Raw genomic sequence first — 19,854 nt, forward strand, 5'->3', positions numbered from 1 at the left:
CCACAAGGCGTTCGCGGCGCGAAACTGGATTGCGTGTGTGCATGCTGTGTGTATTATGTTGGATGTGTGTGTGTGTGTGTGTGTACCGTACTTATACATATGGCCCGCCGCGTCTGCCGCTCGCTGCACACCCAGCTAGCTAGTTCTAGGGCATCGCAGCAACAGCTGCAGGCAGGCATGTATGGCATGCAGCTCTAACAGTTGGGCCACCAGACAGGGCATGCAAGCCCTGTCAGTAACGTGAACCGGGCCGCTTAATTGTGTTGCAATCTGCGCTGCCCAGGTCGACAGCAATCAACGCACGATGTTTGATACACATCAATTCCACAATTTACAAAAGGATAATGCTAAATGCCATGTGCCTTCGTGTAGCTAGACTAGCTTTATACATACAAACAACCACAGTCACAAACAAAACACTGTTGATTGCATTGACTCTCGCTTTTCTCAGACAGCCGATGTGGCAGTTATCACATGAGTTAAGCAAACAAACAAGTTGTACGTAGAGCCACAGCTGTAAATGATCCTTCCTATACAAGGCCTACGCGTGGAAGACACGATTGAACAGGAAACTGTGAGTACGATCGAGATTAGTTACGAATACCGATATTTGTTACTGAACTTCTAATCAAGGATATTTTCAAAAGATTGCTTTAGCCTATAGGCTCTTTTGTGATAAAACAATGCTTTTATGGATGGTGGTAATTATTTTGGCATCACTTTCACGCAAATGGCTGCTGGGCCAGCGATTACTAGTATGCTCCCTGTGCATGTGCCGTGCATGCGGTATGCAAGCTAGCTGCTTACATACTGAGTTAATGTACTGATACTGACGCGCGGTGGCGAGGCTAGCTGCCGGAGGCAACACTGCGCGCGCTGTGGTAAAGGCATGATGGGCACGGTCAACTGGCGCATATGGCATCCTCGCTCTGCAGCACGCATGCATGCTTTCGCGCTAGCTTTATCGTAGTGATGGGGTTGCGTGCGTGGGTCTGCAATGTAAACAACTGCGCCGTGTGTGGTGGTATGTAAAGGGTAGCGAGCACGTTGTATACACACACACACACACACACACACACACAATCACCACATGCGGTGTGACGACATTGTGGGGGAGTGGCTTCTGCTCTTGTTACGCGTATTTTCTAACAGCTGTACGCTCATTATCCGATCGCTTGAGATCCACACGCGAATGCAACTTTCCGGGGCAATGATTTGGACACATTTCGAGCGTGCTCGACAGAAAAAGTGGGTAATATTGCCGTGATTTGAAAGTTCAATTTCTCGAGATAGAAACATCATTTCGCCATGAAATTTGAAATGTGTCTCAATGATGTAATTCTCTTTCATATGAAATAGTTCACAATTCGCTTTTCAGAGAATTTCAAAAGTTGTAAAAATGCTTCAGACACCCTAATATAACTACATATAAGAGTATACGTACGCCACATGTTATGCACAAGAAAGGTTGGCTGGCAGCCCGAACTAGAAGTTGTTTACAGGATTGACAGCGCGTATAGTAGCGCGCGACGCACTTGTAACAACTGATTGAGTGCACACTGCTAGTGTAAACATTGTGACGTCAGTGACCGAGAAGTTACGCTTTCTCTGCAATGTCCCATAGTATAACATGCCGTGCTGTTATGACTTTTCGTTGCACACTTTTTGCACGGCCGTGCATGTTAGTAAGAAAATCATGAGCGCACACGTGACTCATTTCAGCGCTTCCAATTGGCTACATTCTTGAACCCATTTTATAAAATTTGAATAATGAAAAGTGTAGCACTGGATGCCATAGTAATCAAAGCTTGTAGTTAAAATGGACGGGTCCTTAGCCCCAAGACCACACCACTTTTCCCTACTCACTTGTACTTCTGAAAGAAGTTGGAGGGTTCGAAGAGCTTTTCCCACGTTGCTTTTCCCTGCATGATCTCCTGGGTTACTGCCAGACCTAGCATGAAGCAAGGCAACACAATGCAAATCTACATAAATGATAGGTCTCAATATCCCTGACTATCTGACATCTGCCATCAATCTCAATCTCTCGCTATCAGCAGATAGAGGGCTAGAGATGATTTTGTTGTTAATCAAGCAGTTGACTCTGCTATTGGAAGAGAGTCACGGTCACATAAACAGTCAACTGCTGCACAATGTAATGTTACTCATTGTAAAGTTGCAAACTCAATCAGTGTTCAGACAGGTCCAAGGCACACTGTAAAGAAAACTGTTAGACAGGTAACAGGAAGATACAGTGAAATATTGGTCTGCTTGAGTAGCACCACTGCGTAGTACTAGGAAATTTTGCCTCATTGCTGTTATTGGAAAATGAGAACTTAAACTTGGAAGTCGATTATGTAAAATCTTCCAAAACGAGTTCCAAGTTTTATCACTAAAGCAGGTACAGGCTGCTTCCCTCCTACACAAACCTGCACACCTGAGGTAAATGCCAAAGTGATAAATGCATCCCCTGCCCTGGTACCAGGGCACCCTTTATCATTATATTCTCAAATTGTCCGGTCTTCTTCGAAAGATATGAATGCTGACATAATAACATACTGAGTTACATGCACATAACTTTCCTCGAACACCAGTCTAACAGGAACATATACAGAAACTAAGAAGGGCATTCAATTGTTGGGGGCACCATACCTTCCCACATTCTCTCTAAAATTCTATGCCTACATTCAGTCATCCTACACGAAGAAGAAAAATATCATTTTGATCAAGCTAACTATCCCTTTCAAAACTATCGTTGCTATGTATTTTTAATTGTTTTGTGCACATTTCAATCTATTCAAAGTGGTTTCATGTAAATGTGTCCTCAATCCAGCCTGTGGGCTGTCATGGATGATTTCTAATAAAATACCTTTCAATTGTTCAATTAATCAATCTGAGAATGCACAACAAGGGAGAGATAAAAAGTATAGTTCAATCTTGAGGGACAATTAGGACAAGGGGTATTCAGCATCTTTCTATGCGATAGAAGTCGGCGCATGGGGCCTAGTAGACTGGAATGATAAATATGGCTTAAAATGATTCCTCAGAACAGTAAGCTCAAAGTCCACCCAATTTCATTTTCAGACTCTTTCTAAACTCACCATACTCTTTTCAATATCCTATGCCAAAAAATAGCAAGCATGGGGGGGGGGGGGGTACAATACTTAGATCTGTAGTAGTCTATTTGTTAATATATTCACATTTATCAAATTACCTTTTAGTTATGTGAACAATAATTTGTTGGGAGGTGTTGTTTTTTTTTTGTTTTGTTTTTGTCAACAGAAAATGAAAAAGTACCAGTTAAACATTAAAAGATGCCACTGTATTTTGAAATGTTATCCATATCCCACATGAACATGTTTTACAGGAAAACACACTTTCACGCATTCATTGCTTCCATAGTAGCCACACTTAAAACCCACTACTGTAAAAGTGGTTTCTTTCGCGGTGGTTTTATTTTCACGCTTTTCGCGCTTTGGGGTTGAACCGCGAATTGTCAAGATTATTTCATTCTGGAATGTACGACATGTAATAACAAATAACAAATACCAGATATGCACACAGACCTGCTTGCAGCTCTTGCTCGATGACAGTCTTGGTTGATACAGAGACATTGTAGGTGGAATTCTGCTGTGGGTAGGCTGGGGTGATGATGGGCATCAGGTGGAACCTGTCGTTCACATTCACCTAGTGACACAAGACATTTCCGAGAGAACTTTGAATTTAGGGGAAAATGGCTGCTGGTGCACAGAATTGTAATACCCTGGTAGCTTTGAATGTTGTCTTTGGCATTCCCTCCATACCTCGCACTACATCAAAATTTGTATGGTGCATGTACACTGCACATCAACACTGTGATAATAGCCAACTGCATTTCATTCGATGCTCAATGCCTACCCTCTGTGGCTGGTCACTCTACATAAAGTTTACATATCCAGTCCACCCATTCCCATTGCGCAGATGCCGTAAACTACTGGGCAGAGGTGCCATGTCAAGAAAAGAAGTATTTCTGGCATGCACCCATAACATGAAAAAAACATGAGAGATTTTGTTGCAATGCACATTCACTATGAATAACAGCTACACTGTCAGCCGAGAACCCATGGCATGTCAATACTTGACAAGGTCAACAAGTTTACACCACTTTCCTGGTCCTAAATGACAATGTATCAATGTTGCATAAGTTCACCACCTGCAAGTGTATCTACTTCTTAAAGAAAGTGTTGGATACTACTAATCACATTGTAATAACACAGAAACGAGCACAAGAAAGAAAAACAAAATGTCATTGCTGTTATCTGCTGGGAGCCTGCTCAAATTCATATTTAGGTTTCAGACCTATAACTATTCATAATACAGAGAAAAGTGTTTTGGAAAAACAAAAAACTGAGAATATTGAAGATGAGGCAAATATCCTTACCCTTGGATCCCATTCTGGGAAGCCCAGGTCAGTGGATGTATTCGGAGATTTCAGTAACACTGGTTGCGGCCATGCCCTGGGGGGAAAAAAATAATGATAAATGACAATGTGAATGATGATTCTAGTCCAGTGGCGAATGGAAAGAGAAATGGTTTGTCTAATCATTGAAAGGTTACATGTTGCATGATCAAATTACACAATCTGTCACAAAGAAGAATGTTGAATAACTCTTTGCACCTGACTGGTTGTGAGCACTGTAGTTACAATGTATGCCTTCGGATTTTTGGTGGTTTTGGGGGTTTTTTTTCAAACTTATTGAGAACATCTTTAAACTAAGGCAGGGTCCCTCGTGTCAATATAGCCCAGTATAACACGTACCTGTGAATGGAGGATTGTTTTTACACCTCATATGGTCAAAACTACATCATTCCGTGATAAGGCTCAGATAACCCGACACTACATGTATGTAAAGAAGTGAACAAAATGGGAGTCAAAGGGGGCCTGAGCTTTCGATCCTAGCAGGATCTTCGTCAGAGGCAAAATGACAAACAGGTGGGGAAAGCAATCACATATAAGGCCTTCACACAAGTGTTGAGTGTTGTCTTGGGGAAACCAAGACAACACTCAAAAGACGCTTCTATGGACACAGATCTACTGTCAACACAGCCAAGCTCGATACTCCAGTGGGCTACCATTTCAATCTTCCCAATCATTCCATCACTGATATGACTCTACAGGGCATTGAATCTTTAGGCACACGTCCAGACACAGTCCTAACCAGCAGAGAGAAGCTCTGGATGAAATGACTTCACTCCATCCCACACCTTTTTAGGGCTCGCTGTTTGCTCAGCCCCCTCCCCCCTTGCTGTTGCTATTTCACTCTTTTCCTTTCTTTATCCCTCTGTTGTTCCTTATCTTGTTTGATGTTGCCTCTCTATTCATCCCTTTCCTTCACTGGTTGCCCCCATTGTCCTCAGGATCATTACTAACCCTCCTCTGCCTTTTGTCTGTTCACCCTCCTGCTCTAATCCTTCTCCCTTTGCCTGTTGGGCTCCTTGCCCATGACCTCCTACCCTCTCCGTTTGTTTTCATTGTTCTGTGTCCCAAGCCTGTCCCTGACTGTTCTTGTTGTGCGAAGTCCTTATTTTATTATGTGATCGCTTTCCCTGCCTGTTTGTCATTTTGCCTGTGACGAAGATCCTGCTAGGATCAAAAGCTCAGGCCCCTTTTGACTCCATTTTACTCCATTGGCTCGCCACTATCGGATAAGCAGTTTCCAGCAGCTTTTTTTTTTTTTTTTTGCTACAAGAAGTGAACAAAACGCATGCTTACAACAGAAACTTGTCTGAACACTCACTTCTAAATACTTGTCAGGATTTAAATTCTTTTTTTTATTGATGAATGTGACCTGGCATCACAAAACCAACAAAAAGTTGCAAACCCTGATCTCATGCAAGAACTCAAAACATGTGAAATAGGTTAACATAGTCAATCATTTTTTTTTTTTTTTCTGAAAGAGCAATTTTTCTTCAACATTATACTACAATTTGGGATCATGACATGAATGGGATATTGTTTTTGTTTGTTTGTTTGTTTTTGCAATTTTTCCAGAACACTTCTGGAGAACAATTAATGTGATTACATATGTCTAAGAGACCCCTTTTCTTTTAAAACCTTTACACCCTCTTCACTTTCAACTCTGATTAACTTCTGAAAAGATAGCCCTACTGTGTTTAAAGTTGGTATCAGTCATGAATAGAATGCGCTTAATTGAGATAATCTGCTTAATCTGATAATCCCTTCACTGTGGTTGCTACAGAGTTTTACATCCTGTTTACAGTTCCATGCATTGCACAGAACACAGCATGGTGAGACGAAGCACTTGAATAGATCCCAACCTTCAAAGCCTAGACTATTCCCAGTAAACACTTTTCCAGAATGCATACTTTCTTTCCATTATTTCAACAGGTTAGGAAAATCCATTTGTATTGAGCTATACATCTTAAAGGGGAAGGCTAGTAACTGATCAGTGGGAATCAGTGGAAATGCTGGGAGATGATTGTTCCAATCCTCATGGGATTCATTCAAGGGTTCATTGTATATCTATTGTTGTGTGAAAATGATTTGCTTCAGAATGGTCTCATATTCAAGTAATGTGCAGTTTAATGCTTCCAGGTTAGCGTCCCTGGTCAGTGACGGAGCATTAATCTGCACATTACTTGAATATGAGACCGTTCTGAAGCAAATCATTTTCACACAACAATGGATATACAATGAACTCTTAAATGAATCCCATAAGGATTGGAACAATCATCTCCCAGCATTTCCACTGATTCCCACTGATCAGTTACTAGCCTTCCCCTTTAAAGCTTACAGTCTGCTCTTTCAGTATCTGACCCTAACTAAAAATCTATGTTTGGCAACTTTTTGGCAGTTTTGTGATGCAGTGTCACATTTTCAAATGTTGACATAATTACTTGGTGCAAACTTCCAATTCCAGAATATGAACAGAAGTGAATGCACTTGCTGAACTGCTTCTAATCCCTCTTGGACTGTTATTGGGCCCCCAAACTCACCATTTTGTGAAGACCAGGAAAAACTTGTTGACTAGAGTGGATGCGGCAGCATTGGGGTACAGCTGACAAGTTCTTGCCACCAGCATAGCCCACGACACCCCACCAAGGAATCCTAGAGCATTGGAATACACACCTTTCTCTATTTTGTGAGATTGGGATTGAAGTCACATTTTGAATCATTGTCATTTTTTTTTTTTTTGGGGGGGGGAGGGATTTGAGAGAAAAAAAGAGAAGAACCAATGTATGTTAGTTGGTATCTGGTAATGAATATCACAAAGGCTATGTCTTCATACTTACAGACTTCACGTGTATTCCAAATGACATGTATGGTATTCACATGGATTCAATAGTGCATTTAATCTTCTCTGATATGTGCTTAGATGTTAAAACATTCTCATTACACCACAAGGATTACAATCATACAATATGCCACAGAAGTCTTTAATCTGTATATACGATGCAACTTCAGAAAAGCATTCGTAAGTAAATACTCGCACAATATATGTGCAATATTATATGCAATATATTTTACTAATTTGTGTGTTTTTCTTTTACCTGTCAAGCAGAGATACACATTTCAGAGCACCTTTTCATCTAGAGATAAAGGATTTAGCTTTTTGTTTCTTTCACTTCTTTCCTTTCATATCAGTTAGGTCTACACTGACCATCATAATGCCCTCTGACTATGTAAAGAATAGTGCATGTCTAAGTGTCATCATTGCTATTTATTTTCATCATTTGAAAAGACAGCTCGAGCTTAGCATACACCAGCATGGTGTGGTCTTGTGCCCTGACAGCATATATGTTCCTAATGTATTGTCACTACGTTGATATCTTAATAGTACAGGTGAACATATTCGACAGAGAGGTTTATCAAATCGAATTTTGTATGGAGTACACAGTGCTCATCCTTCATTATGTTTATACTACTGTGTTGTTTCAGAATTGGTTGTCCACCTAAATTCAGACAATAGTTTATCATAACACTATTAGCCATCAAAAAAAAGAATTGCTTTGAAGGGTTATGTAAGTCACTTTTGAGAACACCAAGAAGTATAATTACTAAATAACTGAGATAAATCAAGTCCTATACACAATACCACAGAGTTTGTACACAAGAAGTTCAAGATTTTTTAGAAGTAACAGAGAACTTAAACTCTGCTGTCCCAAGAAGCAAATAATTTTAGATGCTGTACAGCAAGCTTACTTTTGGCCCAAAGTTTGATTGCTCGTAGCGTCAATCTGAAATTCTCTTTGTTCGGGACTACATTCAGAATTTCATCTGTGACACGGCAACCTGCAAATCAAAACAAGCAGCACATAAAATAGTCAACATGACTTTTACGATAAACTTTCACAAGTATTGTCACTGCAAAAGGAATTTCTTGTACAACCACAAAAATTAAGAGCAATGTAGCTTCATGTTTCACACTTTAGTTTGAATCCCTGTTCTCTATCTTCAGTTTTATTTTGATGTATATATTGTAAATAGGTCTTAATGACATTAATCAAGCATCTGATTGATATGGGACAATTTGATTGAGAGGCAGGGCAAAACATACCATTCACTGAAAGCATATTTTTTTCTTTTTTTTTTTCTTTTGATGGAGCATTGCTCAACTAATGAAATGCTTACTGGGAAATAATTTCCAGCCCACAATCTGGACGTTTAAATACCAAGTAATGCTTTTGTACAGGTGACTCCACAGACAAGAAGGAAGCTGAGAAAGGTCATTCATTATTGTTTAAAGGGATAGTACAGTTTTGGTGGAGATGAGAATTGGGTTTTTAACTTTTTGCGAGATACCAAGAAAACACTTATGATATAGTACAGAACATACCATTTTAAGAGGAATTCAAAGTTTATTTGACGAAGATCGGGTTTGGAATGACTGAAACATCAAAAAACAAAGTAAAACAAAGCGATCGTAATAAAGTGTGGGTCCCACACTTTATTAGAATCGCTCTTTTTTGATATCTCTCAGCCATTTCAAAACCAATTTTCATCAAATAAACGTTGAATTCCTCATAGAATTACATGCTCTTTCACATTTTATAAGAGGTTTCTCATTATCTCACCAAAAATTGTTAGAAACCTGAAATTAGGTCTCAACCATAACTGTACAATCCCTTTAAGGCAAAGGAAGTCTCAAGGGCAGTACTGACATTCACGAGCATTGCTCTTCATAATTTTTGAAGTAAAAGCACACAATGGATGCCAAGATTGAGTCTATCTATTCTGTTAAATAAAGATATCAGTAATATTCCTGAGCATGCAAAATCTTAATTCCCAAAACAATGTGAATTCTTTATGCTTCAGCAGTATCACAACAGCCAAAAATTCCCATGTACTGACTCCAACATCTCTTCGATGTGCGTACGCAGCTTTGCGGAGAGCAAAGTGATTGCATTGAGGATTCGCCACATACCATTCAAACTGCGTACACACTTCTGATCGAGGTTCTTGAGAATGGAATCATTGGTGAGGTCTAGGTTCTCAGGCACGACACGGAGAGCCAGGCGGGCAAACAGTATATCCATCTGGGGGAGACGACGCAGTCACATAACAAGATGAAGAGTACATTACTGCATGATCCACAGCAAAAGAAATTTCAATGCACCCTTATTAAAGGGATCATACAGTTTTGGTTGAGACCTAATTTCAGGTTTCTAACATTTTTTGGTGAAATAATGAGACACCTCTTATGAAATATGAAAGAGCATGTAATTCTATGAGGAATTCAATGTTTATTTGATGAAAATTGGTTTTGAAATGGCTGAGATATCCAAAAAAGAGCGATTCTAATAAAGTGTGGGACCCACACTTTATTACGATCGCTTTGTTTTACTTTGTTTTTGAATGTCTCAGCCATTCCAAACCCGATTTTCATTAAATCAACTTTGAATTCCTCTTAAAATGGTATGCTCTGTACTATATCATAAGTGTTTTCTTGGTATCTCGAAAAAAAGTTAAAGCCAAATTTTCATCTCCACCAATACTGTACTTACTATCCCTTTAAACCATACACAGAATATTAAATGTACAATAACAAATTTCACTACATGATATTGGAAAAGACATTCACAAAGCAATTTGTATCTACGTGTACACGACTGTAAATGGTGCAATAAACATAAGCCTCCTGGGCATAATGGGTCCACAGACCTTCAAAGACAAATTCAACCTTGATGCAACGTCTTTGTTATGTCCACTGATGACATTCATTGACTAAATTTAACTACCTCTTGAGGAACCTTGCAAATAACTACAATGTATCTTTCCTATGGGGGTATGTACATACAGCAAATTATGCATTCTCTTTGATGCAGAAATAACGACTCCATCTCAGTGTTCTAGCTCTATGTAGCCGAACACAAAGACCTCCAAGGGGTTCAACCGCAGTATTCGAACAACTCTGCATTCCCTACCCTTACCTACTTATGGCGATCATTCTTCCCAAAACCCAAAGATCTTTGAACTTCAGGCCATTGTGGGTCTTGTGAGCTCTGCCCCTGATCCCCAAGGTTTAGCCCCTGCAACTTGCTCGTTACATGCATTTTCAGCAGAATTATCAAATCATGGAGTCCTAAAATATAACTTGTCTCTTACCATGAGACATCAAATTCTTCAGGGAGCCTCCTGCCGATTCAGAGAGATTCTGCATGGCTAGCATTGCAATTCTAGTTCCAGTAAAGATCTGGCATGACGATTTCAAGTGATATAATGTCTAACAATTACCAACAACAACACATAAATTTTATCAGTCACATCAATTTTCAGGGGGTGAATAATATGTCATAGATGTTTCTCACCTCAATGCCATCGAATACAAGTTTGATGACCGGTACAAAGGCTTCTTCCACAGCCTAAGAGAGGAAGATGAAAAAAATACAACAAATACAGACTAAATAAGCAAAACCAACATGCACATTGATAATAACCCTGACACAACTATGTATTACTGGCACTTGTAAGTTTCATGCCTAACAGCCAGATAGATGTTTAACCTCAATATGAAATTGCAAATGCCATCAGGTAGCATAATGTATGTGTGCTGTTGAAGGAAACTGTATCACTTTTCGAAATTGTGAATAAAAGCAGGTGGTAATTATAATGTATTGCAAACGAGGACTTCTTATTTAATGTATGTCATGTCCTGCATCTTATCACTTCTATATACCAGGGGGTTGGAATCATATTTTTCAAAGCTCAGCCAGTCGAAGTAGAATACACTGCGCAAAGCAAATACAAAGTAGCATTAGGCATGATGATAGCATGGTCCTTGGATGATATCTACCACACATTGAAACACAGGAATCAGGTTAGCATCAAGAATGGTACAATCAAGTTGTAAAAGTGGAAAATTTTGCACAAATAATTGTTAACACTCACTCCACAGGGCAAGATGAATTTTGCTTGTTTTTAACTTCATAGAATTAGCATATAATACTACAGTGTAACTGGTTCACATTACGACAGCAAATTCATTCATGCTACAGAACTAGAAAGCCTGAATTACAAATAACATGACAATTATAAATACCTACAATGTCTAGTTTGAAATCAAAGATATAAAGTACACATGTACATGTAATATTACATATAATACAGTAACAAGCAAAATATGTCTGCATTTTTTCTCTTTTTGCACTACTTAAATGTTGCATGAAATGCATGAAAAGCTGCACTTTTACAGTACTCAATTTGCAATCTATATCTATTACTCATTCAGCACACCATAATTCCCAGCTGATTATTTTACATACATACTGACTCAACTTTGAGGGATGTTCTATCTATATCAACTCCCTATGAGTACTCATTCTTCTCAAATTGTTGAGAATGCCCTTTACTACTCACCCTGCAGTCTTTAGTCTCCGGCAATCCCCTGATGATGTCATAGAAAGACTTGAAGAAGTCGGCCCTTTCTACGTGGATGGGAGCTACACAAAGAGTGTCTATATCGGCACCTGTGTGGTTGAGGGCAAAAGTGGTTCTCTGAATCCACAGTCATGACATATTTTGGACAGCGGCTCTCTGAATTTCCTTTGGAAAAAAGCACGTTCAGACAACAGACTAGAGAGGTTTTCCACTTTCTCCAGGTTAGCAGTGAATGTCTCCACATGAACATTTTGCAGAGGATTGTACATCTTTCAGCCAAGAGAAAAAAAAATCAGTGAGCAAATCTTCTCAGCCAACATCTCAATATACTACGACTACAAAAACACACCATTACATCCTTTGCACAAACACTTGAGGATTTATAGCCATCAATGAGACTGGCATACAAATGCCAAAGTTTTATGAACCCTGTAAAATTGGAACATCCATACTGCACAATGCATAGTGTGATGCCAATTTTAAAAACCTTACAAATGTCAGTAAGATTTCACTTCCGTTGTTTAAACTTTCAATTATGCAGTGACAAAAGCAACTAACAGACCCCTACAATTATCACTCCATATCATCACTGCCTTCATCTTTGCCATCACCACTGGACTTCATAATCATCTGGATTAAAGGAGACCTCCAGATGATTTTCAAATTTCTACATTTGAACAACTATAAATTAGTTATACTGAGGACACAGTTTCAAAATTTGATAATTGGGATGAAGAATATATTTTCAAAATTTATAACAAATTGCAATATGAACAAGGATGATGACATGGCAGGGTCACCATAAGAATGCATGAGTTGGGGCTCAAGGAAGCAGAACAAAAGAAGGCATGCATAGATTGTACACAGGTGAACTCGCAAGCAGGTGGTATTGTAATGGAATTACACTACGGCTACATTTCTGAAATATGTGAGCCTCTTATGTCATCATCCTTGTTCAGTGTAATTTGTTTCAGGTTTTTCAACATATTGTTTCTCTGCTCAAGAACCGCAATAAATTCCACAAATCTATACATGGAGCCGTTAATTTATGTACTACATGGTGTGAAATTATGAAAATCGTCTGGAATGCCCCTTTAACTTTGTACCATCATGTCACAAAATTTGGGGTTAACATACTCTCTTCTTCCAACACTGCAGGTGAAATAATGATGTCATAATAAAAATCATGCAACATTCACATCATTTTTGCTAATGCTGTGTCCACCTTTGGGCAGTTGTCACTGACCCTCCGTCACAAAGGAATGTAACAAACCTTTAGTGTGAACCCCAAGACGGTAGGAGCCAAATGTGTAGATCTTGCCGCCCACTGTGTCAGCAATATTGGGTGGAATGTTCTTGTCCTCTGCTACCTGCCGTATCCAGTCTTTGACAATGCGGTCCAACTTTCCAAGGACCACAAGCCTATATCATGTTGCAAAAGAGTGAGAAAGACATCATCAAACTTAAAGGCATAATTCACCATCTGCAGAAGAAACAAAAACCCAGCATTAGTGCTTTAGAATATTTCTAAAATGTAAATTAGGGGTAAAAACAACCACTGTAAAAATTTGAATCCGTATAATCGATGTTAAGTATTGTCAAATACACAAAATGTGAACAGTTGTTAAATGTTTCCAGATTAAACCGTCTACAGTTATGGTTTAATGAGAAAAATACTGATATCTCCTTATATTTTAGGCTTTATTCCATGGGTAAGAAACTTTAGCACATGTACAGGTGTGTATACATGTACAACATACCGGTGATTAAGTTCTTCTTCATTTTCAAAGACTCCGTGAGGTTTCAGAGCCTCAATCAACTCCTTAGTCTGCCTGGTGTCCTCAGGGCGGGGACCCGAAAGGCTGATGGCTGAGGTGATGCCGTAGGTCTTCTTGGTTGTGGAAGACTCTGGGCTAGATGGTGGGGAAAGCAAGGGAGTGAACAAGAAGGAAAATGTTATTTGAAAATGAAATTTTCAAAATGTGCAAGTTCTTAAAGTCAAGCAATACTGAACCCTACATCGAATGTTTATCAAGTCGATGTAGAAAAATGTCAGAAGAAAATAAGAGAGAAGTGGTGCAATTCTTGCAAAGTAAGTGTACATAATGTAAGTCTGCATTAATCATTGTCTGTAAGAAATGGTGTACTATTGTAAGTCTTCAAAATAACTGTCTCAGTGAAAAGCCTCATTCTTGCAGGACTTCACATATCTGCATAAAATCATTGAATGACTTCCATTAATAATTCTACGCTGATAAACAACCAAACTTCTACAGTCACATTTTTGTGCATATTAATTATAACAGCTGTTCTTTCAACATTTGACAATTCTTCACACATTTCCTTTTCTTTGTTCAGTGTACATTGTGGACAGCTCCTTCCATTTCTTCTGTAATACACATCAGTGCTGGCTTTGTGAGCTGATTTTCTTCACTCACAAGGAATGCTATTATAGTTGGGTGGGTGTGTGTGTGTGTGTGTATGTGTGTGTGCATGCCTGACTATAGCTGCACAGCAGAAACTACTAAATGGCCTTCTCATCATGCAACTATGACTCACACTTACTAATCTTGCCAAAAAAGAAAAAAGAAAAAAAGGGTAATATGCAGTTGTCAGAATGATCTCATGGTATTTTCACAGCAGTGTAATATACTAGCACCAATGTCTTAACCCGTTGAGGACTAGTTCCGAGTATACTCGGGCATGTGTGTATGGGAAATGCGTGTTGTGGCAAAATCAGTCCGTCCTCAACAGATTAATGTTGACCACTCAAAAATCTACAATGTACATTGTTTGTCACTAACAATGAGACAGTGCACACTTCTCAATAGAATCTAACATGTACATCCATCCTCCTAGCCTATTCAATCTTCCCTCTGTGCATCCGTTTCCACTTTGCATTTGACTTATGATCTGTTTTACTAGGTCACTAAGGCAGCATTTACAAATATTGTAATGATTGTAAGTGAGCAACCACATGAGACTGCTTGAAGTCCCCTCCTAGACTTTCATCAATGTATTAAAATAAAAAAGTGCCTTTCCTCATGCCAAGCCAGTGCTCCCAAAGGACTCAAACCAGAGTCGAGACCTCAAGGCTGATAATGCAAGATAATTTGTGTCCTATCCTCTGAGCCACAATATTAGCTAATTACATTTGTGTACACATCAATCATTTGCTTACGTGGCAGATAAAGTTACAAATGTATGTCCAACACTTTGTCTTTGAAAAATCAGGTACATTAGCTTAACTTCAGAGTACCCCATCACATGCCAAATGTGCTTGCATGAATGCATCTGCGTGCAAGCTAACAAGGGTAGGGTAAAATAGTGTAGAGTGACATGGTATTATGACTACCACATAACACGGTGGGGTACTCTGCAGTTGTTCTGATACATTTCTTTGTAGAAATCCATTAAAATCAACTACAACAAAAGCAGTAGATAGGGAAATTCTGTTCTACTCTGTTCATTTTTTTTTTTTTTGTTTGTTCTTCTTCTGCAAGTCACACTCTGTCAAAACATTCCTTACGGGAACCTGCTGTACGATAGCATATATCTTTTCCAACATAACAGTGCCCTTGTTTTGCTACAATGTATCAAACTCCTATGAGGATGTCGTACGCAGCAATCAAGGTTGAGCTCACTACATTTTGACTTTCAGTCACTGACTCCACTCAGGTGCCCTTCAAGAATATTGTGTATAACAAGAGTCCAGTGAATATGTTATGTTTGAATTTCACATCCGATGATCCTATCAATATTTGGCATTGTTCAATGGCACATGTACATGTACAGCTGTACATGAAGTTGACCATGGAAAGGGGATACATGTAGGCCTACAAAGTCAATGTACTACTTCTACTCTATCTGCTTTCACACAGGTGGATTACCAACCCATCTCACAGTTCTTTGTTGAGGTATGCAAAAAGAATATTGGTTGGAGGCAGAGAAAGTTCTCGGATAATTGTGGGAGCAATGGGTTAATAACATCTCCATCTAATAGAATACAATTGTATGTTGGCAGTACAAGGGTTGAAGACTAGAACTCTAGCTCTGCTCTTGCAATATCACAGCAGGGCCAGGACCTCAGGTTTACACAGCCTTGGTTAAGCTGTAGATGAAGAACAGGTCAAATGAGAATTGGAAGTATTAAAGCAAGTTAATATTATAATAAAGGGGGATTAAGCCTTAGCTGGGCTAGGAAACACTGCAACTGCCATGCAGGGTAAGACGCATGGCTACATTTTGCAAGGCACTTGCGGGCCGCCTATCCATCACAGACAGTACAAAAAGTCCAATGTCCGGTCAGAAAGATTCTACATAAGTACAAGACTCAAGAGCTCTACAATGTACCGGTACATCCCCATCGCAGCAAATGAAAACTGAGTGCTAGTCTAGTGCTACATTTCACAAGCACTCATTTACATTGTATACCAAGGTCAGGACCATCACAGAGTGGATTATGAAACATACATGTAAAAGTTCAGTTCCAATATCCATCAGCAGTCACACTCACAGACATTTAAAACACGGTAGCCTGATGAGAGACCGTGCCGTGCGAAGCACTGGTGTATAGTGACATGGCTGTGTATATAGTTAAAGAAAGATACTTTCAAAACAGCAGTCCTCCACTACATTCAACAGCAAAAGTCCAAAACAACTAGAGTTCTACTTGGGTTCGTTTAGGCCCAACTTCTGACTTCTCTCTCTGCGAAATCAACATCAGTAGGTATTGGACGGCACTGCTGAAGAAGGAAATAGACACCATAGGTGATATAAGACCAGTCTATTTGTGTTCATGCATTGTCCCCAAGTAAATTTCTTACTCTGATAAACAGACTAACTTAATGTTAGCATGCATGGTTAGGAGCTTCTTTTCCTACTGCGGCCCTGATTTGAATGGGCAAGAAATAAACAGATGAAACAAAAAGTATATGATCAAAGCAAAAATGCCAAGGTTCGACCTCCCATGCCAAAATTTGACCACACGCAAACGCATCTATAGAAACCTAGTCCTAGGTTTTACATGTAGCAGGCGGTCAAATCTTGGATGTCATTATGGTTGAATCATGGGCAGCTTTTCCGGCCTCTACTTTAGCTTGCTTTACAAAAGAATCAGCATGGTCATGTGATGTGATTCTACAGTACAGTTGACGACAACTGATGATTTATGGTGAAGTCTACCTCAAACGTTAGTTTTGACAAATGTCTAACGATAACACTGTTAGTGTTACACTGTAACATTACTTCTGGTTTTTCCTTTTAGCAAGAGAGTAACTTTAGAAGTGTCCATCAAAACTAGACTCTAAGTCTAACAGTTAATGCTAATGTTTACGGTTTAGGAGTGGATTTCCTAGCAATCTACTTTGGTACTGGACTCTGGAGCCATGGAAGTTAGGTAAGAGCCTAGAATCTAACTGTTAACAGTAAGAGCTAACGTATGTTAGAGGCTCAAACGTTAGAATTTTACTTATTATACTTGTTACTCCCAATATTAGCATGGACCCATAATGGTTAGACTCGAGCTAGTCTATTGATAATGATATTCACCTGGAATTCGACATTCCGTCAAACTCGTTGAGAGGTTTATCCGCTGCTTCCAATCCCTTTCATGCGCTGCTCTGTTGTCGTAAATATCTGCAAGAAGTTGATGAATCCGCCGTTCCTGCAGTGCCTCCGAATACGACCACAGCACGTAGAACGTCTTTCGGCAAATTGTGAAGCGTTACATTTACCATGCAAGCAACATGCTAACTTGTTAGACAAGACGCGTTCTGTGACCTGACTATGGACGATCAATCCCGCCTTCACAATGTCAAATTGATAATACTGCAAAGTATCGTCGTGCAAAGTGGACAAAAGATGATTCAAAAGAAACTCTACTCGCTGAAACAATTTGGTTCATCGGCATAGAATTTACCAAATCCAATTATCCAAACGTTCGGCTAAATTATAGAGCTCTGCCACATTCGTGCGCCCTTCGACTTGGCGAACAATGATGATTATTCGATTCACATAATACATACAAACGTACAAAAGCTAAAGTATATACAATACACGTACACGGACACACGGTGGGTACCGTAACACTGCACACACTATGCACACTACTACACAGAGGCCAGTCGCTAGTCGGCGATCAACAACGCACGTCGAAGGCGCAGACAGGGCGACGAGGACAGACTGGCAGTTGAACCATTCGACGATTGAAACAGGGCTGGTATCAGTATGGTAGTCGTTATAAGTAAATGACTAATAAAAAGTCTGCAGGACCCAATTTCATGATTAACCAGAGAACCTACCGATACCTGTTTGTTTCGTTACGTTGATTGTGTCAATACACAGGGGCGTCACCAGCTTTTTTTCATGGGGGGTGCGTTTTGACACTAAATGTTTACGAGATTTTTTGGACAGACATTTGGAATATAGGAAGCTCTCAATTCCTAGACTTTTACTGTTTTTTTAGGGAAACCAAGCGGGGAAAGGGCACCGGCGCGCCGGTAGGTAGGATTTCATCTTTTTTCTTTTTTTTTTTCTTTTTTTTTTTTTTTTTTTTTGGGGGGGGGGGGGTTAGTATGCGAGGGAGCGAGCAAGGGTGGGGGGGGGGGGAGGGTGTGGAAGCGCCGGAGAGGGTTGTACCCCTTATAAATGGCTTATGGAATGACGGTGTGAAACGACAAATTACTGGCAGCGATATCAGGGGAATGGCATCACGACTATATGCGAGCGAGCGGAGCGAGCGAGCTTGAAAATTTTGACATTTTACAGTCCAAAAACTGCCGTTTGTAGCCATATTTTTTTGCTTTGTAAATTAAGGGGGCGCACCGGGCGCAACTACTGGCAATTACTGGCAGCAACATCGGGTGAATGGCATTATAATTAAATGCGAGCGAGCAAAGAGAGCGAGCTTGGAAATTTTGACATTTCACAGTCCAAAAACTGCCATTTGGAGCCATAATTTTTCGCTTTGGAGATAAAGGAGGGGTGGGGGCGCAACGGCCGGAACTGCCGGTAATTACTGGCAGCATGACATCAGAAGAATTGCATAACAATTAAATGCGAGCGAGCGAGAGAGCGAACTTGAAAATTTTGACATTTTACAGTCCAAAAACTGCCGTTTGTAGCCATATTTTTTTGCTTTGGAAATTAGGGGGAGGGGGCGCACCGGGCGCAACTGCTGGCAATTACTGGCAGCAACATCAGGTGAATGGCATAACAATTAAATGCGAGCGAGCGAAGAGAGCGAGCTTGAAAACTTTGACATTTTACAGTCCAAAAACTGCCTTTTGTAGCCGTATTTTTTTGCTTTGGAAATTAAGGGGGGCGCACCGGGCGCATCTTACTGCTGGCAATTACTGGCAGCAACATCAGGTGAATGGCATAACAATTAAATGCGAGCGAGCGAAGAGAGTGAGCTTGAAAATTTTGACATTTTACAGTCCCAAAACTGCCATTTGGAGCCATATTTTTTCGCTTTGGAAATAAAGGAGGTGGGGGCGCACCGGGCGCAACTGCCGGCAATTACTGGTAGCAACATCAGGAGAATTGCGTATAACAATTCAATGCGAGCGAGCTTGAAAATTTTGACATTTTACAGTAAAAAACAAACAAACTGCCGTTTGTAGCTATATTTCTTCGCTTTAGAATTTAAGGGGGCGCATCGGGCGCAACTGCTGGCAAATACTGGCAGCAATATCAGGAGAGCATAATGATTACATTCGAGCGAGCGGAACGAGCGAGCTTGAAAATATTACATTTTACAGTCCAAAAACTGCCGTTCTTTTCTTAGCCATATTTTTTCGCTTTGGAAATTAAGGGAAGAGGGGCACCGGGCGGAACTGCTGGCAATTACTGGCAGCAACATCAGGTGAATTGCGTAACGATTAAATGCGAGCGAGCGAAGAGAGCGAGCTTGGAAATTTTACATTTTTACAGTCCAAAAACTGCCGTTCGTAGCCATATTTTTTCGCTTTGGAAAT

General features: G+C 40.0%; 1 protein-coding gene across 1 annotated transcript in view; it reads right to left on the minus strand.

The window, feature by feature from the left end:
- The window catches only part of LOC139740536 (poly(A) polymerase beta-like), a 29,818-nt gene extending 11,993 nt beyond the window's left edge, over positions 1-17,825 (minus strand). The window contains exons 1-11 of the mRNA XM_071651125.1: positions 17,426-17,825; positions 13,636-13,788; positions 13,149-13,297; positions 11,855-11,964; positions 10,807-10,860; positions 9,423-9,534; positions 8,201-8,290; positions 6,994-7,132; positions 4,418-4,493; positions 3,564-3,684; positions 1,867-1,951 (exon numbers count right to left, since the gene is read on the minus strand). Coding sequence (XP_071507226.1) covers positions 1,867-1,951; positions 3,564-3,684; positions 4,418-4,493; positions 6,994-7,132; positions 8,201-8,290; positions 9,423-9,534; positions 10,807-10,860; positions 11,855-11,964; positions 13,149-13,297; positions 13,636-13,788; positions 17,426-17,439 — 1,103 coding nt within the window. The 5' untranslated portion in view covers positions 17,440-17,825. The remainder of the gene's footprint in view (positions 1-1,866; positions 1,952-3,563; positions 3,685-4,417; positions 4,494-6,993; positions 7,133-8,200; positions 8,291-9,422; positions 9,535-10,806; positions 10,861-11,854; positions 11,965-13,148; positions 13,298-13,635; positions 13,789-17,425) is intronic.
- Positions 17,826-19,854: the final 2,029 nt, after the last annotated feature.

Source organism: Diadema antillarum, unplaced genomic scaffold, assembly GCF_040938485.1.
Source record: "Diadema antillarum isolate AM-2024a unplaced genomic scaffold, OU_Dant_1.0 seq00000858_RagTag, whole genome shotgun sequence".
Classification (NCBI taxonomy): domain Eukaryota; kingdom Metazoa; phylum Echinodermata; class Echinoidea; order Diadematoida; family Diadematidae; genus Diadema; species Diadema antillarum.